Here is a 21,828-nt window from a genome sequence, read left to right as displayed (position 1 = left end):
CTCTAGCTACTATAGATGTACCAGCGTAGAATCCAATTTTGTGAAGTTTTGTCTCCACCAATGAAAATCTACATCACCATACAGGGTTATTTTGCAAGAACCTAAAAGATGCCCTTCTCACTTTAAGTTAGTAGAGGCTGTGAGAAATACTTACACTGGGGAATTCGAGTCTTGGAAAATTATCATTGACGTCTAAAATTGTGATTTTGCAGTCACTCTGTGCTGATAGCCCACCGGCACCTCCATCCCGATCAGAGCCTCTTACAACAAGGCTATACATAGCATATTTCTAAGAAATAAAATAAAACAAAATGTTACATGTAACAATAGTCTTTACTACAGTCTTTACTATAAAATAGGCAAAGCTCTTTATCAGTATTACCGAAATGACTTATTTAAAATAATAATACTACAAGGAGAGGATATAGAAAGAACAATCCATTATTCCCAAGACTGGTGTATAAAATACAGATAATTAACAACCTAAATATGCAGGTTTAGGGTTCTTTCTCTCAACACACATCAGTTAGCTTTGCAAATTGTATTTCTACCTTCATTAATGATTTTCCCAGAAGTACTGTTCAGAAACATTAACTGGTTTGAATTTTGCTTTCTCTGGTTGACCAGGTAATAAAGCTTTGTAATCTTCCAAAAGTGGACAATAGAAGAAAAAAGGAACCACAATGGGGCATGGGATGAAAGATCTTTACACAAAATAGCTCTTTGTGTGTAGTAGGTGCTTAATAAGTGCCTGGTGAATTCTTTGAGTGAGGGGATAATTCATAAGCAGTTATGTGGCTCAGTGGGGAAGAGTCTGGAGTTTGGAGACAGAATACTTGGGCTTTATGTCCACTTGAGCAAGTCTCTTGGGCAATCATGGAGCCAAATAGATGTTTCCTACCCTACAGAATTATTGTGAAGAATAAAGCAGGTAATTATGTGAAGTGCCCTTTAACAAAGGTCATCTATTATCATGCAAAGGTACTGTCCAGTATAGAGATTATTCATCCCATGTCCTACTGCCTGTTTTCCAGTCTCTCCCCTCTCCAATCCATCCTTCGCATAGTTGCTAAAGCAATTTTATTAAAACACAGGTGTGGCCACATCACTCTTATTTTTAAGAATTTTCATTTTCCTCTAGAATTATTCTGAAAGAGATTTTCTGTTTCTTCTACAATAAAATGAAGGCTTTACAGCTTGGCATGTACATCCCTTCTCTGTCTGACTACATGCCACTTTTCTAGGTTTATTGTACTTTACTTAAGCAATTTATGTTACTTGTTCATGGTGAATTTGGCATTTTGTCTCCCAACTTTGTGCCTTTGCATAGCTGTCTTCTTTAGCACTGGCTGTACCTGTGAAAAAGACTACCTGCCCTCCCCCTCCAATGTGACTGGTTTTGGAGGGGACTCAGAATATTACTAGCTTCCCATGGTCATTTTGAGTATCTTCCCATGCCTACTTTATTCATTATACTTTTCTCTTTTGAAGTCCACACAGGTAAACTTTTCTACTCAATACAAATGAGGGCAATTGTAACACATTGACTTTCAGGTCACTCTCTTCTATCCACTCTGCCCCCTAACTTCCCATTTATCAGTGTAAACGATATTAAACAAGATACATTACCATCTGCCTTGCTTCTGTAGCCTGAAGGCTATGGGGTCTTTCCATCTGATTTGTTATTGAAACTTCCTTTATGGGTTATCTCCCTCATTAGACTGGGAGCTCCTGGAGTACAGGGAATGTCCTGTTTTTTCATTTAGTATCTTTAGCACTTAACACAGTGATTTGCATATAGTATGCTTTTGGTTGGTCGGTTGGTTGATTCATTCATTCATTTGTTCATTCATTCTTTCCAGTCCTGGACCTGTGAATCATCTACGTGACTTTACATTAGTCACTTATTCTCTCTAAGCCTCGTTTTTCTTGTTAGCAAGATAGTGAGATTGATTATGGGTGGTGGTGGGGTTTTAAACTTCTTTCTAGTTTTCGAATTTTTTAATTCATGCTTTAAGAGCATGATGGTACCCTATTTAAAAGTGCTAAATCTTTTTATCATTTAAGTCACTACCTACTATTTTACCCTACGATTCTTTATTATCATAATATTATTCAACATCAAATTTTCTTCAGTTGGAAAGAACGTTAGAGACATCTATTGTGAATATCTTATTATACACATGAAGAAACTGAAGCCTGGAGAGGTCAAATAAGTTTTCCAAGATTGCCCATGTTAAGCCTCTATTTGAATCCAGGTCCTCTAACTTTCAATCCTGTGGTCCTCGCAGTGAAGGACGCTACCTCTCTGGACAGCTGCACTAATGGTTAGTAAAAAATGAAAAATCTAGTTGATATCTTTTCTTCCTTTAAAAGGGATACATTAAATATAAGGATCCTATTGACAGGAAGCTGATGTACCAGTTACATAGTGCAGAGGACAGCGAGATAGGCTGGGAGATCAGAGTTCAAAACTTGCCTGAGACACACACTAGCTGTGTGACCTTGGGCAAGCCACTTGACTTCTGTTTGGCTCAATTTTATCAATTGTAAACGGGGACAACGATAGCACCCACCTCCCAGGATCATTGTGAGCATCAATATTTGTATATATGGTAGGCACTATAGAAATCTTAGCTATTATATTTCTAGCAAAGTGTTTTATCTTCTTCCTATTTGTACCTCTTTGAATAAAATGTTAGCATTAAGTACTCTTTCAAACAGCAGCAACAGCAACAGTAGCAACAACAAGAATTTTACCTCTCGGTCCAGAAAAGGATTCATGGTTCGAAGTTCTCCAGAATATCTGTTCAAAATAAACATTGGTGAATCTGCAGGCTCCTGGCTGACGATCTTGAAGGCAATTTTTGAATTCAGGTTATTTGGTTCATCAGCATCAGTAGCATTTAGCACCATCACCAGAGTGTCTAGAAGGTAAGAGAAGTTGATTGTTATAAAATTTAAGCTTCTACTGTGTTACAATAAAAAATTTACTCCTCAGGTAAGGATTTTTGTTAGCATTCACATACCAGATATGCTTATTAGCAAAATGTAAACAGTGCATTTTCATTTCTGGCTAGATGTTTGTGTTCTAGTCAGCTAGATGGCAAAATGGATAGAGCCCTGAATCTGGAGTCAGGGAGACCTGAATTCAAATCTGCCTTCAAATATTTATTAGCTGTGTAGCTTGGGCAAGTCATTTAACTTCTATTTACCTCAGTTTCCTCATCTGTAAAATGGGGATAATTATAGCACCTAGTTCCCAGGGCTGTTATAAGGACCAGAGGAAAATATTTGTAAAGTTTATTGCAAACTTAAAGTGCTATATAAATGCTAGTTATTATTATGATGATGATCATTGGCTAATAAAGTTGTCTACCATTTCTTAGCAATAATCCTTCCCTTTATCCCTTTGCTTATCACACCTTGGATCTATTTAGTTTTTATAACTTTGAAATAAAAGAAATATGCCACTATTTTTCTTCTGATTCAGTCACTTTTTTTAATGGTAGAAGGATTATGTGGTGGGTATGGAGGGAAAGCATGGTAATCATTTACTTTGCCTATTACAATCTTAAACCAATGATATTTGGTCACTTTAGTCATGTCCAACTCTTTGTGGTCACATTAGGAGTTTCCTTGGCAAAGATACTGGAGGTTTGCTATTTCCTTCTCCAGCTCATTTTACGGATAAGGAAACTGAGGCAAACAGGGTTAAGTGATTTGCCTAGTAACACATAGCTAGTAAGTGTCTGTGGCCAGATTCGAACTCAGGAAGATGAGTCTTTCTGACTGCAGGCTTGGCACTCTATCCCCTCACCACCTACTTCCCCAGTGATATGTTATAGTAATTTGGAGATAAACTTGGGTCCCTGAATAGTATGCTTGCAGAGTATAAGTGAGCTGGAAAGGCTTGAGTATGATCCTGGAGATGGACTGTGTGTATTGTCTGAGAACCAGATTAGTTAGGTTCAGACTAGTTAATTGGAAAGGCTGACCATAGGTGCTTTTAGCTGAAGAAATTCACGAAGAGTGTCTCTAAAGATGGGACAGAGTTGTGATTTGGTCAGTAGAAGGCATGTGCACTTGTATGAAACCTTGAATTTTTTGAAGTACTGAAGTCAGTCAGTAAACGAGCATTTATTAAGCATGGCTTGTGTACCAGGTACTGTAATAAGTGCTAGAAATACAAAGAAAGGGAAAAGACAAGTCCTGCTTTCAAGGAGTTCACAGTCTAATGGGGGAGACAACATGAAAATAATTATGTAAAAACAGATATATTCAGGATAAATTGGAGATTGTTGTTGTTTGTCCTTTGTTTTCGAAGAGGATCAATGACATAATTAACAGAGGAAGGCACTAGAATTGAGGGGCTTCTTGCATTAGGTTGAATTTTAGCTGATCACTGAAAGAAGCCTAGGAAGCCAGGAGGTAGAGGTGAGGAGGGAGAGAATTCCAGGCATGGGGATAGCCAGCACAACTGCTCAGAGTGGAGAGACTGAGTATAGTGTGTGAGGAATAAGAGAGGAGACCAATGTCACTGGATCAAAGAGTATATAGGGGGAAGTCAGGTTTAAGAAAACTGCAAATGTACGAATGGACAAGGTTTAGGGAATTAAAAGCCGAACAGAAAGTTTTATATTTTATCCTGGGGGTAATAGGGAGCCACTGGAAATGATTGACATGGTCAGATCTATGGTTTAGGAAGACCAGTTTGACAGCTGAGTGAGTGATGCACTGGAGGTGAGGAGAAAGTTGAGGTAGGGAGACCCACCAGCATACTACTGCAGCAGTATAGGAGGGAGGTGCCGAAGGCCTTCACCAGGGCAATGGCAGTGCCAGAGGATGAGGAGGTTGCACAAGAGGGCTAAGTTACTTTAAATACTGAAGGATTGTTGCATGGAAGAGGGTTTAGATTTGTTCAGTTTAGTCCCAGAGGGCCAGGCTGGGAACAATGTAACTAACATGATAGTACCTGCTATTTCCATGAACAATAAAGACGTATTTGGAGGACATTTCAAAGCGGAAGTTACTTACTTGCATAACTATTTTCTTCTACACTTCCCACAAATTCAGTCATAGCAAATATTGGAGGATTATCATTGACATCCAGAACTTTGACCCTGAGCTCTAGAACATTTTCCACATCTTGACCATGTGCATTCAGAGCGCGGCAATAGATCTAGGAGAACAGTAAGACACACATCATACTTAACCTGAAAAGATTCTCCAAACAGTTGTAGAAATCACATGAAAAATCTCTCTCTCTCTCTCTCTCTCTCTTTCTCTCTCTCTCTCCCCCTCTCTCCTTCTCTCCCTTCCTCCCTCCCTCCCTCTCCCCCCACCCTTGCTCCCCCTGCTTTCTCTCTCTGAACCAATATCTTCAATTGCATTTAAAAGCTAGGGGGATAAGCCCTCTTTCCCCCCTTATTATCCTCCTTTTCAAGTCTTTAACTAAATCTCTAGTCATACATTCCTTAGGGTTTAGGCCTGTAGGGATGGGAACCTGTGGCCTCGAGGACACATTGTGGCTCTATAGGTCCTCAAGTGTGGCCCTTTGATTGAACCCAAACTTCACAGGACAAATCCCCTTAATAAGGATTTGTTCTGTAAAACTTGGACTCCATCAAAAGGCCTCACCCAAGGACCTAGAAGGCTATATGTGGCCTTGAGGTGGCAGGTTCCCCACCCTTGGTTTAGGGTAGAGAAAATGTCAAATTTGTTTGTTTAGAAGGTATCTACTTGGTAGCAGTATGATTATGGCTATTTAACTTCTCTGAGCCTCAGTTTCTTCATCTGTGAAATGGGCATAATGATAACTCACAGGGTTGTGAAGACCAAACAAGATAACTTCTATAAACTTTAAAGTCCTTTATTATATAATGTGAGCTGTTGTTTCTTAGTGGCTATTCTGATAAGGGGGGAAACTATCTTTTACTGTCAAACAATCTTCTTGCCTTTGGGCCTCATATAGGGCGTTTGCTGAATAAATCATCCAGGGAATTGAGGAAAACAGCAGAAAGTTGACCATTAATACTCATTAATTGATGGATTAAAGCTGCTACATTTCTCAGTCAGAGCTTAAGATTTCCCATGAATAATGAACAGAGAGTTGGTTTTGCATACAAACAGAGGAAGTACTCACTTTGAAATATGGATTGAGCTCTCTATCAACTATTGCTGTTATATTAATTTCACCCGTTTTTGGATTAACAATAAAGACTCCATAAGGTGGCTGATCAATTCCCACTCCAGAGATGCGATAGGTGATTTGTTGGTCCTTGGCACAGTCTGAATGAATCTATGGTAAGAAAGACAGAAAATACATGATGGCAAATAGAATTAGCAATTCGGCCTTTAATATCCCAGTGTTATCTTTCTTGAGAATTATTGAATATAATTTCCTTCTAGTCACTTGGCAAGAAGTTGTAAGTAATTGGAAATACAGGGGTAGCTAGGTGGTGCAGTGGATGGAGCACTGGGCTTGGAATCAGAAAGACTCCTCTTCATGAGTTCAGATCCTTCCTCAGGCTCTTGCTAGTGATGTGATCCTGGGCCAGTCATTTAACCCTGTTTGTCTCAGTTTCCTATCTGTAAAAATGTGCTGGAGAAGGAAATGGAAAACAAGTCCAGTATCTTTGCCAAAAAACTACCGTCACCATGGGATTGTGAAGAGTCAGGCACAACTGAAATGAATGAACAACCACAGTAAAAACTATTGTCTACAGCAAACATTGCAATGATGACCGGTGGTGTAATAAAAGAAGGATGAGGCAAATCATTACTCAAACAAACATATCAATTTTATGGTCATTAAATATGGGTCATCCTTCCCAGTATCCTGGCCTGACTTATGCTCACAGAAGGCAACTTTCTATAGGTTTTAAAATGGTCAATTCCAACAAGGAGGAGAAAACATTTTGTGACACTTCTCCTAGTTCTTGAGAATGCAAAGAGGCTAAACAAGATTCTATCCACATCGTCTGCTCCTGGGGAACAATAGCGAGTTGAGGAAAAGACAAGATATATTGGGACTAGAGATAAAAGAGTGCTTATTATTTATAGGGAGAAAGTGACAGGAAAGAAGGGATAAAAGTATTATATATTAGTATAATTAATTATATTGATATAAAATTATATATTAATATAATTTAATTAATAACTCAATATATGATATTAATTACTTACATTAATTCTATTATGTATAATATAATTGATATAATTATGTATATTAATAATATACCATATTATATATGGTATAAAGGTATATGGTATTATAATGACAAGAAAGCCAAAAAGGTGCCTGAATTCACTTCTAGCACATTTTAAGACAGTGTCACAATTTAAATATCTATTAAATAGATGGGCCATTAAATTCAGTAGTAAAATTATTTAATAAAAGCAACAGCAATGCAATTCTGTCCATATGAAGTAATTTTTCAAATCTCCAGGTGAATTTTTAAAGTTATCATAATCTTCCAGCGGATGATCTGAATGATTATATATCATATCTATCTGGTTTGCTTATGCCTTGCACTGAACTGGGTTCATGAAATCTTTAAGGGGGTCTCACTTCACTTATTTCAAGATTGGTTAACCCAACTTCCCAGTATTTATCCTCTTACCAAAACTGCCACTTACTTTAGCAATTGGATTTCTCTTTGAGTTATCTTCACCTTCTCGACAAGCTGCTGCAAACTTGATCCATTCCCTCTTTTGCCTTCTGACAGAATGCCATTTTATGGTGCCATTTTTGGTGTTATAGTCTCTTACCTTGGGTAAAAAGAGTCATAGTTTCATTTTTATTCATAATATACATACATCCTTATGTACTGCAGTATTAACTCTACTATCAGAAAGAGCATAATGCCAAATTAATTATGTTCCTTTGATGTACTGTTCACTTTTGTTAGACTTGTTTTAATGTTTAAGTAAATCTGACTTTCATATAAATTGGATATATATGTGAATTTTTAAATTGAATTATTTTCGATTTTGCTTCAATTTAAAAAAAAATTTACCTGAATTCGAAATTCACTGTTAATCTCCACCACCACCTAGAAACCAAACCAAACAAATAAATGATTATTTTTGATTAACTGGTTTTAGGATACATATCTTCACCTTCAGTTCTTCTTATTTTAGCCTTTTACTCCTTTTCATGCCTCCATTTCTGTTCACCTCCCTGCTATCCTCTAAAATACAAGTAGATACTGTTTGATGTTCTGATGTTACAAGTAAATAGAAATATTGGCCAATAAAAATTATGTTCTTTTTGAATTCAACGGCTGAGTCTGTCTTTGTTAAATCTTGGGAAAGTGGCTTCCTTTGAAGTTGCTAAGTGGTATTTACTGGTAATGGATAATAAAAATATCGTATAGTGTGTAAAAAGTGCTAGCAATATACAATAAAATATTGTATAAGATATAAAAAGTGGTAATAATGTGTAATAAAATATTATATAATGCATAAAAAATTCCTGGGTATAGTTCTGGAATCTGTGTGGCAACAGCTTAGCTATAACGAATTAGAAGATGGATTTTTAAATTCATTCCAAGAATAGTAAAAATAACCAAATTCTAGAGCTAAAAAAGGGTGTTGATTAGAAAGACAAAAGGGAGGGCACTTATAAATGAATTCAGGAAATTCAATTCAATTAACATTTATTAAGTGCCTTTGGTCTACCTCCTATTGTCTTGCAAATAGAAGATGCTTAATAAATGTTTGTGGTGTTGAACTGCAGTTCTGGGTACTACTAGATAGGTTGGGAATACAAAAATAAATAACACAGTCTATGCCTTCAAGGAACTCATATTCTGCTGGTGTGAGACAGTGAGGGATGTATGGGGCAAGGCAGATATGTACAATAAAAGATTGGTCTGATGGGAGAAAAGGAGAGATCCAGATAAGTGCTCTATAAAATTTGAGGAGGGACTCCCAGTTCTGGATGACAAGGAAAATTTATATTTTGAAAGACAGAGATAAATTCTTAGCTGAATTTTTCAAATTTTAATAGTTTCTTTTAGTTTATTTCTGATACTTGCTCTTTTCGCTAAATATAGTGAAATTTACTAGATATATAGGTTCTGAGAAATAGGAGAAAGCAGACGTTTTAATTGCATTAAGAACCAGAAAGGAAAGGTGATTAAAGAAATACAGGAAACTGTTCCCCTGGTTGGACAAGTTCTTGGCCTTTCCCCTACATGAGGCAATTATTCTAGTTCAGCAGATTATGCTACTAGGTCTTGTCCTCAATTTCACTTACCTTGAACTCTATGCAATTCATAGAGCAAAAATAAGACCCAATGTTAACCATTTTCCCTTCTCTACAAACATCTGCTTCCCCCCCCCCCCACCCCCAGATCTTCTCAGTTGTTTCCAAGCCTTCAGCCAATTGAGTGTTGCATCAGAATGCATTGAATCCTCTACATTAGCATGATCAACTTCTCTAATGGCAAATGTTCTTTTTGTCAAGAACCCATATGAAGTGCTGAGCTTGGCTTGGAAGCTCACTTGGGCTATAATGAACACAAATATAGCAATTTAAAGAAATTTAAATAGATTAAGTATTTTGTTTTTAAATCATCTTCCCAAATTGTTTTCTGTAGTTGCAGAGAACTCTAGTTTGCCAGGACATTTAACAGGAAGATGATCATGATGGTAACTAATAAAAACTTTTGTCACAAGTATTAGTCTGTATTTAAAGTTGACCAGTGGAATGTGAAAATTACAGTTAGTGTGGGATGAAAAATAATCCAAGCTATTCCAAATTACGCTGTGTAATTGACTTCAATGTTAACATTTTATGTAATACTATCGCAAGCCTCAAAGACTACTACATTTATTTATTTATTTATTTTATTTATTTTTCCTTCAATTTCATTTTATTTTTCAGTTCCAAATTCTCTCCCTCTGCATCTCTCCTTCACCAATCAAGAAGACAAGAAATACAAAACCCATTATGAATGCTAAGTCATGTGAAAAAAATTTCTACATTAGCTAACACATTTTTAAATGCTAAAAAATTTCATAATTTGAAAATTTAAATGGAAATGCACTTCTTCATGGTTCATAAAGTGAGCACTTTACTTTAAGACATGACATGTTTTCCTATCAGAAATTCTTTGACCCATGGTACAGATGAATGATATTAACCATCAAGGTTGACTGTTGTTCAAGCCAATTAGGTCACTTCCTGTTTCTAAGAGAAACAGAGTGGCATCATCTCCTGGCAGATTCTTTATGCTCTAGACCAGATCGTGAGAGGATCAAACTGTTCCTTGAATCTTTACAGAATCCTTCAGATCACTGAGATACCATTGGAACAGCACATATAGTACTGAAGGACAGGGTCTACAAGAAAGACTGTGTTTGCCAATGTGCCAAAATCACCCCAGCGATGATAAGATCTACGGTAGTCAGGTACACTTTAAAGTCTTTGTTTTTCTTGAGTACAAACAGACATGGACATGACAGCTTTTCTTCAGAGTTCAAATAGAACAGATAGAATCTAATCTAACTTCCCAATATCCCTGTTAGCTAGGGAGGGTTTAGATCTTAGTATCCTTTCATGGGAAAGGAAAGATGTAAAGCTTGATAAGATAGGTTCCCAAGGTTGTATATATATATATAGCTAGGAAATGTGCAGATGGAAATAGATCCTGGGTCTCCTAATGCCTGATCAGTCTAGGTATTGGATAGAATCCATCATATTCCTTCTTAAGAAGCATTGCTTCTTGTGGCCTCTGTTGCCTTGGCTCAACCTTTCCTTTACCTCACCTGTGGGGGTAGAATGGGGGTGGAACTGTACATGAGTTGTCTGTTTGGGAGACATTTCTTCATAATAATAGAACTGTACACCCGCCTTTAATCTACAGTGCTCCTTTCTTTCTACAGTGAAGTGGCTAGTGGGTAGATAGTGTTTCTTTTGGATGACTGTTCTGGATGATTCATTAACCATCTTGGGTCTTTGAATTTGTGTCATATTATTCCCATGAAAGGACCATGGGATTAGGCACAGAGCTCAGTATCTACACCTTCGTGCTAGGGTGTCAGTATTGATCAACAACCGAATAATTGTTATCTCCGCTTCTATCTGTGCTGTGAAGACATAGGCTCATAGTCATGTGCTCAAAGATATAATATAAACGGTTACTACAATATTTCATTTGTATGATTGTATTTGTTGATAATATACAACTAATGTTTGGTCACATGGACTTTTCCTACAATTTTTAATGCATAACAAGATCATAGATATATTCATACTATAAATTGTGTGGAGATAGTAGAAAGGACACAACTTGGAATCAAGAGAAATGTGGGATTGAATCCCACCTAAAACATTTACTAAACTTATAACCATGGGCAAGTCACTTAAACTATATGAGTCTCAATTTCTTCTCTGTAAAATGGGAATATAATACCTATAGTACTTTTGCCAGATGATTATTCTGAGAACAAAATTAAATAATGCAGGAAAATTGTTTTGCAAGCCTTAATGTCTTATAAAATATCATCTGTTTTTATAACAATATCTTTTAAATGTTTTATAAAATTTCCTAGCCTACATTTAGTAATATTTTATTTAAATGAATAGGATCAAGAGAATTTGAGGAAAAGAAGAGCATATTTATTTATTTGTAATGTATCAATTTGCTTTTCATGTAAAAGACATATAAGAATAATTTGCAATAGTGCCCTAAAAATTCAGTATATCAGTTATTAGTCCTATTTAAATCCTCAAAGTTGAACCCATAAGCCCTTCCTACACAAAAGTAGCATGAAGTAGTATGAAGCTCAGTGTGTGAATTCCCGATCTCAAAGCTTACACATTTACATTTGCACATTCTAGTTGGATTAGAAAAGCCTTTGACATCACAACTAAGAAAATAAAATTTAGCAAAAATTAAATCTCTGATTAAGAGGCTGACCTCAAAGTCTGAAAGACCTGCAATTGAGTCCTGCTTCTGATACATCCTAGCTGTGTGATCATGGGTGACTGGTTTACCCTCTCAGTGCCCCCAGGCAACTGTCTGAGACCTTAAATTAGAAAGGAGTTGCCTATCTTCATTGGTGATAGTTTCTACACCAGCAAATTCCCACATTGAAGAAGTTACAGGTTTGTACCACCTCTCTGCCCCACCCCCAACAGAAGACAACTTCCTCCCCAAAGTGTCTTCTTATGCATCACATATTCTTTGCTTATTTAAATTTATTACTAACTCTTTTGGGTCAGTAACCAGTTTCTCCATATCATTGTCATCATTCCTTAGTTGGAGACACACCAAAGAAAATGATGCTATCAATCCTGAAAGATAGACTCTCACAGTAGCAGTGTTTCAGTCAAGAATTAGCTTTTGAATCATGAGAGTAGGGACCAGGGGTAGGGAGCCTGCAGCCTAGAGGCCACATGTGGCCTACTAGGTCCTTGGGTGCAGGCTTTTGACTGAATCCAAGTTTTATAGAACATATCTTTTTATGAAGGGGATTCATTCTGTGAAGTTTGGATTCAGTCAAAGGGCTGCACTTGAGGACTTAGAGGGCCACATGTGGCCTTGAGGCCACAGATTCCCCACCCTTGGTAACCTTAACATTTTCAGTCCATTCTAAGTGAGGCCATTGATAAGGTGCTGGAGCTGGAGTCAGAAGCTGGCCTTAGATACTTCTTGGCTGGGCAAGTCTGGCCTTGAATATGGCCTGAGATTCTTCCTAGCTGGGCAAGTCACTTAACCACTGTCTGCTTCAGGGTTGCTTTGAGGCTCGAATGAGATAATGTTTGCAAAGCATCTAGCACAGCACTTGACACATAGTAGCACTTAATAAATGCTTCTTTCTTTCCTTACATCTATCCATGTATTTTTTTTCTTTCATGTTTCATATAACCTATTTGAGATTCTAGTGAATCTACCATTAGGACTTGAAGGCAATGTGCCAAAAATGGACAAGGAAACCATGGGTTCTAGTCCTGACTCTGTCAGTAAGTGGCTCTTTGATCTCATTTAGCATCTCTCTGCAAGTTTCCTCAACCTTATAATGAGGGAATTGGATAAGATAATATCTAAAATACCTTGCATAGCCTTAATATTATATTTGATGCAATTGTGATTGTCCTGAATTCCCTTCATTACTCCTTAATGCACAGGAGTGGGAGGGGTCCCCTCTCCAAAGCATTTCTTTTTCTCTCTGTGTTTAGTAGCAAAATTCCTTCTGAGGTTAATTATATTCATGAGAAAATTTTACAGAGGCTATTTAGAAGAGGGAGAATCATCAGATAATAGATGCCTTCTTCCATCTATGGACTTGGAAAGAACAGAATGGTGCTGGGCAGCAAACTCTGCCCTGAGTTCAGGTTTGTGGTTAAGCTCTGTCTCTGAAACTAGCTGTTTGACCTTGAACAAGTCACTTAACTTCTGTACATCTCAGTTTCTTCATTGGCAAAAGGAGATTAGAATATTTGCACTACTTTCCTTGAAGGATTTTTTTTTGTGTGTGCGGAAAGTACACTAGAAATGTGTATTACAGTTATTCTGCTGTCATTTTTATATCCCTTAAACTGTTTCCTTAATTGGGTGATTTTTAGTTTATCAAGTGAAGAAGGAACAATTTCTTTGAACGAAATTACAAAAAATCTAATTAATGATCTGCAATTTTGTCATTGAATCTCCCCTGATTAATTACTGAGCATATCTATGTCTTTTATATGCAATTGCTCTGGATGTGGTGGTGGCTCTAATGAAATTATGTTGGGTTCATTTTTAGATGGATATTATCCAGATATTAAACTGGATTAAAGCTTGTGCAAAATAATTTGTCACTTAACAAATAAAAAATTTAAATTCTTTTTTTTTGACTCCAGACATCTCTAAGTTTTGCAAAGGTAGTTTCTAAGATATCAAAGTAAAATAGATAATTTCTACTGTCTCATTGACTAACACGGTGACTGTCACAGTATCCAAAGGCATATTTCTCATTTTACCTACCTAAATCCCTGAGGGGAAACCTGAATGCTAAGGGATTCCTCCAGCGGTTCTGGGAGCAATTTGGCTAGAAAGTTTCCTCAGAGAATAGAATGTTGAATCTCCTGGGCCTCCCTCCTGTTTGTAAATTGAAGACCCTGACTGAACATGAATGTATGCTTCCTGAAAGGGTGGTCATTATAATGATAAAATGGATAGTGACATTTAAGGGTCATAGTAAATGTAAGCTGTAGTAATTTTAAACTGCTATGTAATCAATCGATAGGCATTTATTGAACACCTACTATGCATCAGGCACTGTGGTGGGTGCTGGGGATATAGCTAGCAATTAGGCGGCTAGATGGCACAGTGGTTAAATTGTTGGACTTAGAGTCAGGTAGACCTGAGTTCAAATCCTACCTTAGGCACTTCCTAGCTGGACAAGTCACGTAGCCATTTGTCAGCTTCAGCTTCCTCATCTGTAAAATGGGTCTGATAATAACAGCACCTACCTTACAAGGCCATTGTGAGGACAAAGTGAGATAATACATGTCAAACACTTTGACATCTTAACGCACTGTGTAAATGTGAGCTGTTGTTGTTATTATTGTTGCAAAGACATGAATGAAGCGATCCCTGCCCTCAATAAGCTTACGATCTATGAGGAAGGACAAAGCATCTGTCTGTCTCTCTCTATGCATGTGTGTTGTTCAGTTGTTTTAGTTGTGTCTGATTCTTTGTGACCTACTTTGGGGTTTTTTGGGCAAAGATACTGGAGTGGTTTGCCATTTCCTTCTCCAGCACGTGTGTGTTTGTACATATGCGTGTTCATGTATACAAATAGAGGTAGATACATGTATATACACACATAAACATGTATGTATACACACATACCTGAATGCATATCTGAACATATATGAAAACACACACACACATAAATACACAATTACATACACTCGCTAAATACAAGGTAAATTTTTTGAAGAGGGGCACTACTGGCACTAATAAATGGGGAGTGGGATCAGGAAAAGCTTCATGTAGACGATGCCTCTTGAGCAGAATTCCAAAGGAAACAACGAATTCTAAGGGGCAGTTGGAGGATGGGATTACATCGTAGGCATGGGAAACAGACAGTGTAAAAGACAGATTCTCAGATTGTCCTAGGGCCTGGAGTTCCGCCTGCACTTAAAGTGCTCCTAAACTGTAATATCATAGCTGCTGTAACTACTGCATTCACTCATATGGGAGATTTTTTTAGGACCTAAGATATGCAAGGCACCATGGAAGGCTCTGGAACTACTCCAAATAAGACCATCTACTCTCTAGTACCTCTCTGTTTTTCTAGAGTTACTGTATACTATTCCCCTCCATGTATTCTTTAACTACAGCCAAATTGGAATGCTTGTTATACCCTGAATTTGCCCTGAAATTTCCCACCTCTGGGCCTTTGATTACACCATGCCCCATGGCTAGGACTCCCTATTCTCCACCATCTTGCCCCAGCCCTGCCTGCCACCCTACCTGCTGAGTTCCTAATCATCCACTGAAATCCAACTCAAATGCTGCTTCTTCAGGGAAGCTTCCCTCACCCCTTCAAATTTTATGTGAACCTCATATAGAACCTTCTTAGCACCTCACTTATGAATGGCAATTTGAAACACAGTTATTTGTGTATGTATCCTGTCTCTTTGCTCAGTTGAAAGTTCCAAGATGGAAGGGGTTATGTCTCGGGTAAACTTCGTATCCTCTCCAACGCCTAGCACCAAGGCTTCTACTTTATAAAAGAGGAAGTTAACAAATGTTTCTTGAATTGAACTGAAAAGATTCCATAGTGGCGTTATTGAGGAAAAAGTCTGCACTCATCTCTCATTTGAAGATGAAATTTTAAAAAGTAAGGCATATTGACCCTTAGTTTGGAATAAGGTACAAAAGTATGCATAAGCCCACTGGAAATGGACATAGCTGTACTGAAATACAGTTTTAACAGGTGCCTCTGTTGACATTTCTTGTCCACTTTTTGTGACGCATTTTGAGCATCATAGTAATTTTCATAGTATCTATTGCTGCGGTACATGTGTAGCTGGGCAGATATTTTAAGTTTTCACTCTGTTGCTCCATCAACTTCAAAGTTTCCATCTATCTCTAGAATCAAATACAAACTTTGTTTGGCCTTTAAAGGCCTTCAAAACCTGGCCCCATCCTGCCTTTCCAGGGTTATTATAGATTATTCCTATTCACACCCTTCATGTGACAGCTAAATTGGCCTTCTTGCTATTTTTCTCATACACAGCGTTCTTTTTTCCCTTCTCCATGTCTTTGCGTAGATTGCATAGATTATCCTCCATTCCTGGAAGGCCCACCCTCCTTACCTTTGCCTCTTAGAATCCCTCAGAACTCAGATCAGGTATCATTTCCACTCCCTTTCCCCCATCCCCAAATCCTACCCCAGTTGCTAGCACTTGTCCCCTGAAGTTACCTTGTATTTCTTTTTTTCTATATTTATATGTGTAAAGTTGTCTCCCCAACAGACTATAAGCCTTTTGAAGGCAGATACAAATTCATTTTTATCTTTTTGTACCCCATACCTATCACAGTGTCTGACATATACTAAGTAGTACTTAGTGAATGCTCACTGAATGAGTGATTAAATTAGAAATGCAGCCATGAGCATGGAGTGAGATTCTCCCCAAGGTTCCTTCCATCTCTAAATCCATTATCCTATGTATGATACTGTGAACCTTTTACGTCTCAGCCAGTCTGGTCTACTGATATCAGTTCTCAGCTTCCTTGTCTTAGGCATCAATTAGGCCAAGGTTATAGGAGCCAAGGATGTATGATTCTTGATTGTTCTGACAGCAAAACCAATAAACTTTCCAGGAATAGTACACTTTATAGCCAAAGTTGTTTGAAAAATTAGGTCCTTCTTATAATTTGAATCTAGAAATTTTTTAAAGAAAGTATTAAACAGAGAAGCAGAACTCAGACTAGAGCATAATTTTCCAGGTGGTCAGATGTCATCGAAAGCTTGAGCTGGAATTAAACTGATAAACAAACTTCAGTTTCTATGGGTTAGCATGCTTGACATCCAGGAAACAAACATTTTTTTCCTCCTAGAGTTAAACATATTTTCTTTTTTATTAGGTTGACAAACTTTGCCATTGTGTAGTCAGACATTGGGTTCTGCCCTGATTTGGATTAGCTCCTTGTAGATGGAAACTTGCAAGTAATTGAAAAAAATCATTAGGTCTGCAGAAATTCAACTGGCTCTTTTGGGCCCCTCCCACATTTACCATACCACACCCTTCTCCACCTTCACATCCATCCACAGAAAGTTTTAATAACTCCCCGTATAAGAGCACAAACTTCTTAGTCAACAGGAGATAAACCCCATATTACCAATGAACACAAGTTATCATAGAAACAAAAGAATCCAAATGAAAGCTGGGTAGATTAGGTTTATCGGACTACTTCTTGATCATTTCCTTTGGGTTTCTTTCATTTTCTGTCATCCTCGGCCATGAGATTGTAGCCTATTGTCATAGCTAGCTTTGTTCCCTGCCCTGAGTAAGCATTTAATAAATGCTTATTAACTAGAACTTCTCTGATAAGCTTTTCTTGCCTCTTGTGAATTTTTCTCTGCCTCTAAAGCTAGTGGCTTTAGATTTGATTTAATCTATAACAGTTTTCCTTTTTTTCCCTCAGAGTGGAAACAGCATTTGATACTTCTAGCTCTATAAATGAGCTGAGCCAACAATAAAATCTGCCTTCGTGTGGCCAATCCATGTCTCACAAAAGGGGATCATCACAGAGCTACTGCTAAGCGTAAGAAATGTTAAGTGGGGAAGAAATCATTCAGCAAATTCTGTAGTATCTTCACAGCAGCATAGAGAATATTTCCTGATGTAGATTCATACTACTTGATTCTGTTATGCAGGAGGATAGAATGTCTTGAAACCCATTTAGTAATGAGTAGAATTCATAATGAAGTGGATAGAAAATTTAGGGGAAGAATTATCATATTGATCAACCTTCTGTATTTAAGCATGCATGCCATGTTAGATAGGTTTAAAGTCCCTGTTTTCTAACTTTTTATCTGTTCTCATTCATTGGAATATTTTGTAACACTGCTTCAAGTAACCACTGAATTTATGACTAAGACTCACTCATTATTTCTGACAGTTTTACTATTTAGTTAAAATATATATGTATATGTACATATGTGTACATAAATATATATGTAACTACATATATATATATATATATATAATAAAATGAATAGAGCTGAACAAAACAGTAAAATCCCAATGTCTTTAAACTGTTCAAAAGAAAAGTCATAGAAAATAATTTACTTCCAGATTAAAATATCAAGGAGAAAGATTAAACAACTTTCCTAAAATAAAATACTTAAGGAAAATGCAAGAAAGGACTGTGAAGAAAAAGTAATTGTTGCCAAGTAGAACATGGCTTTAAGCTCTGTGAGGGTAGGGACCAAGCCTTATCTAAACATTGCGTATCTCTGAGCACCTGTCATGGTTTTCTAGACACGACCTGCTGAATGTTTGTTGGGATGAAGATAAATGGAAAATAAAAATTGGTCACATCCATTGAGACATACCAAAGACTCTGAAAGCCACTTTCCATAGAAGAACAAAGCAGAGAGCATGTGATTCTGGGAGATTGATTTTTTTTGGGGGGGGGGGAGGGGAAATTAAAGGATTACTAAATTAATGAGGAGATTTTATTATATAGAATGGAAATTTTATTATGTAGAATGAAAATGTTATATAATCAATTAGAAAAATTGCATAAACAAAAAAATAAACTACCAATGGAGTTATAAAATTCATTATGGAAAGGACTGAAAACAAATATTTATTTACTGCATCTGTAATGAAAAACAACTTATTGAACTGAATTTACATGGATCTGGAGAAGGAAATATTTGGTCATTTAAAAAAACAATTTTATGCTAATTTCTGATATCACTATTCCCATTCATATGGCATACTTTAAGGGGAAAAGAACAAGTATTTATATAGTGCCTACTATATCCTCTCATTTGATCCTCACAACAATTTTGAAAGGTAGGTGCTATTATGATCCCCATTTTTACTTTTGGGGAAACTAAGGCAAACAGAGGTTGTCTATGGTCACATAGCTACTAAGTGTCTGAGGTCAGATTTGAATGCAGATCTTCCTGACTCCAGGCCCAGCACTAAATCCACTGTAACACCAGCTGCCTCAATGCTGTCATGATTTGAGGGATGTTGAGAGATTTCCCCTCTCCTTTCCCCCATTAACAAATGCAAAAGTTCTGTGAAAGAGTAATGAAATGGGACTAACATTTAGAATAATACCCATTTAAAGTAAACACTACCAGCTCACGAAGTTCATTTGTAATTAAATTCGTTCAAGTTGCAGTTCGGTTTAATCCATCAGCTCCATTTTAGCTAACCACCATTCATTGAATCAAAGACCTAACTTGTTATTAAACAGAACCAACATTCCAGACCTAAGTTAAGCAAGTAGAAACAAATATGAACCAAAACACCATCTCCTGCCAAGTTCAAGGATAATTTAGCTGGCACCTGCCTTTTGGGATTACTTTAACCTTTCTGTGAAAGACATTAGTGTTTTTGCTGCATTTTTTTTCAAAATATGAAATAAGTATATATAATACTATGTACTTTATGGACAAAATTCCCCAAAAGTTATTGTTAATAATCTATAAAGGATGAACCATGTTTTGTTTGTTTTTTGGTGCAGAATTTACATGGTGTGATATTCATTAAAAAACAAAACTTCCCATGAAAATCATTGCTCTTTTGTAACTTTGAGAGACTGTTCCATTTTCCTAAGTTTTGAAAAAAAAGAAAAACTGATTTTCAATAAATTAAAATGTTTAGAGTACATGGTTGTTGAGGTCCCTTCCAACTCTCAAATTCTATGATTCTTCAATTTAGACCACATCTTAATATACTTAAAAATTTTCAACATTTTTGTCCTAAGTAGTATTCTGACCATTGAATACAACTTTTCATGTCAGGTATTGGGAATATAGGATTGTAAATCTACAGCTGGAAGAGACCTCAGAGGCTCTAATTCAGCCTCTTCATTTTATGAAAGGGGAGACTGAGGACAAGGAAAGTGCAGAGCTTGTGCCAGGGCTCACAGGTGTTGGAAGCAGGATATAATAACGATAGGTCACATTTACAGAGAGCTCTAAAGTTCCCAAAGTGCTTTCCGCATAACTACTCTGTGAGGTAGGGAGTGCTGGCATTAATTAATATTGTTTCTGTTTTGCAGATGAGCAAACTCAGGTTGTGTCTTTCTGAAAGTCACAGAGACGAAAGTGTCTGAACAGAGCAAGGTCTTGAACCAAGGTCTCCTGACCCGAAGTCTAATGGCTTTCCACTATGCCAAACTGACCTTCCACTAGTGAGAAAAGCCATAGTAATAATTATACAATAACCCTTTAATTATAACAGTTCTTTTACATGCATCATCACTTATAAATCTTCTATACTGTCATTTTTATTGAAACCATCAAATATAACAAAATCACTTTTTTCCTCCCTGGAGACACTTGGGCTTTTGAGAAAATTTATGCAAGCATCATGACTATGCTCTGACCATACTGAGGTTCCAGGAGGGTAATTGGAATCATGAGATTTACGACTGGAAGGGATCTTAAGAATTTATTTTATCCACCTTCTTCGTTTTACAAAAGTGAGTAGTTACATATGTCTACAGAATGAATTAATCCTGTTTTTGATTAAAATTTGGTGATGTATTATCTCCAAGTTGTTGGGGGGCGGTTAGAAGAGAGAGAGAGAGAGAAGGAGAAAGATGGAGAGTATTCAAAATTTTAACCATTCAACATGTTAGGCAGTGCTAAGAATTTTCAAAATCCAACGTCTTTGGTATGTTATCTTGAGGTGTAAAATGAAAGACTGGCCCCTGAGTGAGGCATCGGCACAGTCTTAAAGAAAAAAAACAAAACCTTTAATTTGCAAATGTGACTTACAAAAATCTTCCCAGTCATTAATATGAACTGCTAGTTCAGGCTATAGCATTAAGTCCCCTCTACCAAAATTGGTCTCACCAACTACACAGACAAATTTTATTGATTTAAAAAATGGATCTACTTACCCCTAAAATGAACAGAACAGCAGCGGTTCTGTATGGGAACCAGTCCATTGCTTCTGATTGCTCTTACATCCAAGTCTCAGGTAGTTACGTTTTTGACTTCAGTTTCTTTTTCTTCCCACCCCCCCCTCTTCTGGTGCCTAATTTTTTAAAAAAAAAAGAGATCTTGGTAGATGTTCTTACATGCAGGCTTTGAGATGTTTCTGCCTTCCAGAGAAGGAAGGACTGAAGGTACGTATAACCAGTCAGTATCCCCACCCCAAAATCCTGGGCTGGTCTCACTGAAATGCCTGACAAGATCATTATTGCTCCCAGGTAAAAGCTATGGGACACACCCTTCTAGCTTGAAAGCAGTTCTCTGTGGGGCACAGAAGTTTCTCTCCTCTGGAGGATTGCATATGAAGTCTTTTAAAATTATTCAAAACCTAGAAAGGGATAAAAATGGACAAGTTCCTTACCACTGTGCTGGGTAATAAGAGGGATTTTATCTCCTTATCCTGTGGGGGAAAAATGTAGTCCATATGTAGGTTATGGGCAAGGTAGATACTCTGGTGACTGTGCATAATCAAAGCTTCAGATCACAGGGAGAAATTATTAAATTTCACTTGAGCAATTCTGGAGAAAGCATAAGCTGGAGGAGTCATGTATTTGCTAAGCTGATGGTTAAATAACTTGAAGGTTTTATTAAAGTTGATAGAGCATATTATTTATTTGGAGAAAG

The 21,828-nt window shown here is 37.1% G+C and overlaps 1 protein-coding gene across 1 annotated transcript in view; it reads right to left on the bottom strand.

Moving 5' to 3' along the window:
- The window catches only part of DSG1 (desmoglein 1), a 44,827-nt gene extending 23,630 nt beyond the window's left edge, over window positions 1–21,197 (bottom strand). The window contains exons 1-7 of the mRNA XM_036768074.1: window positions 21,111–21,197; window positions 8,022–8,057; window positions 7,642–7,773; window positions 6,146–6,301; window positions 5,038–5,182; window positions 2,761–2,927; window positions 155–289 (exon numbers count right to left, since the gene is read on the bottom strand). Of these exons, the coding sequence (XP_036623969.1) occupies window positions 155–289; window positions 2,761–2,927; window positions 5,038–5,182; window positions 6,146–6,301; window positions 7,642–7,773; window positions 8,022–8,057; window positions 21,111–21,158 (819 nt within the window). The 5' untranslated portion in view covers window positions 21,159–21,197. The remainder of the gene's footprint in view (window positions 1–154; window positions 290–2,760; window positions 2,928–5,037; window positions 5,183–6,145; window positions 6,302–7,641; window positions 7,774–8,021; window positions 8,058–21,110) is intronic.
- Between the last annotated feature and the right edge of the window lie 631 nt (window positions 21,198–21,828).

Source organism: Trichosurus vulpecula, chromosome 1 (genome assembly GCF_011100635.1).
Source record: "Trichosurus vulpecula isolate mTriVul1 chromosome 1, mTriVul1.pri, whole genome shotgun sequence".
In the NCBI taxonomy this organism is placed as follows: Eukaryota; Metazoa; Chordata; class Mammalia; order Diprotodontia; family Phalangeridae; genus Trichosurus; species Trichosurus vulpecula.
Note: the sequence above shows the minus strand (reverse complement) of the source record. Positions and strands in the feature narration are given on the sequence as shown.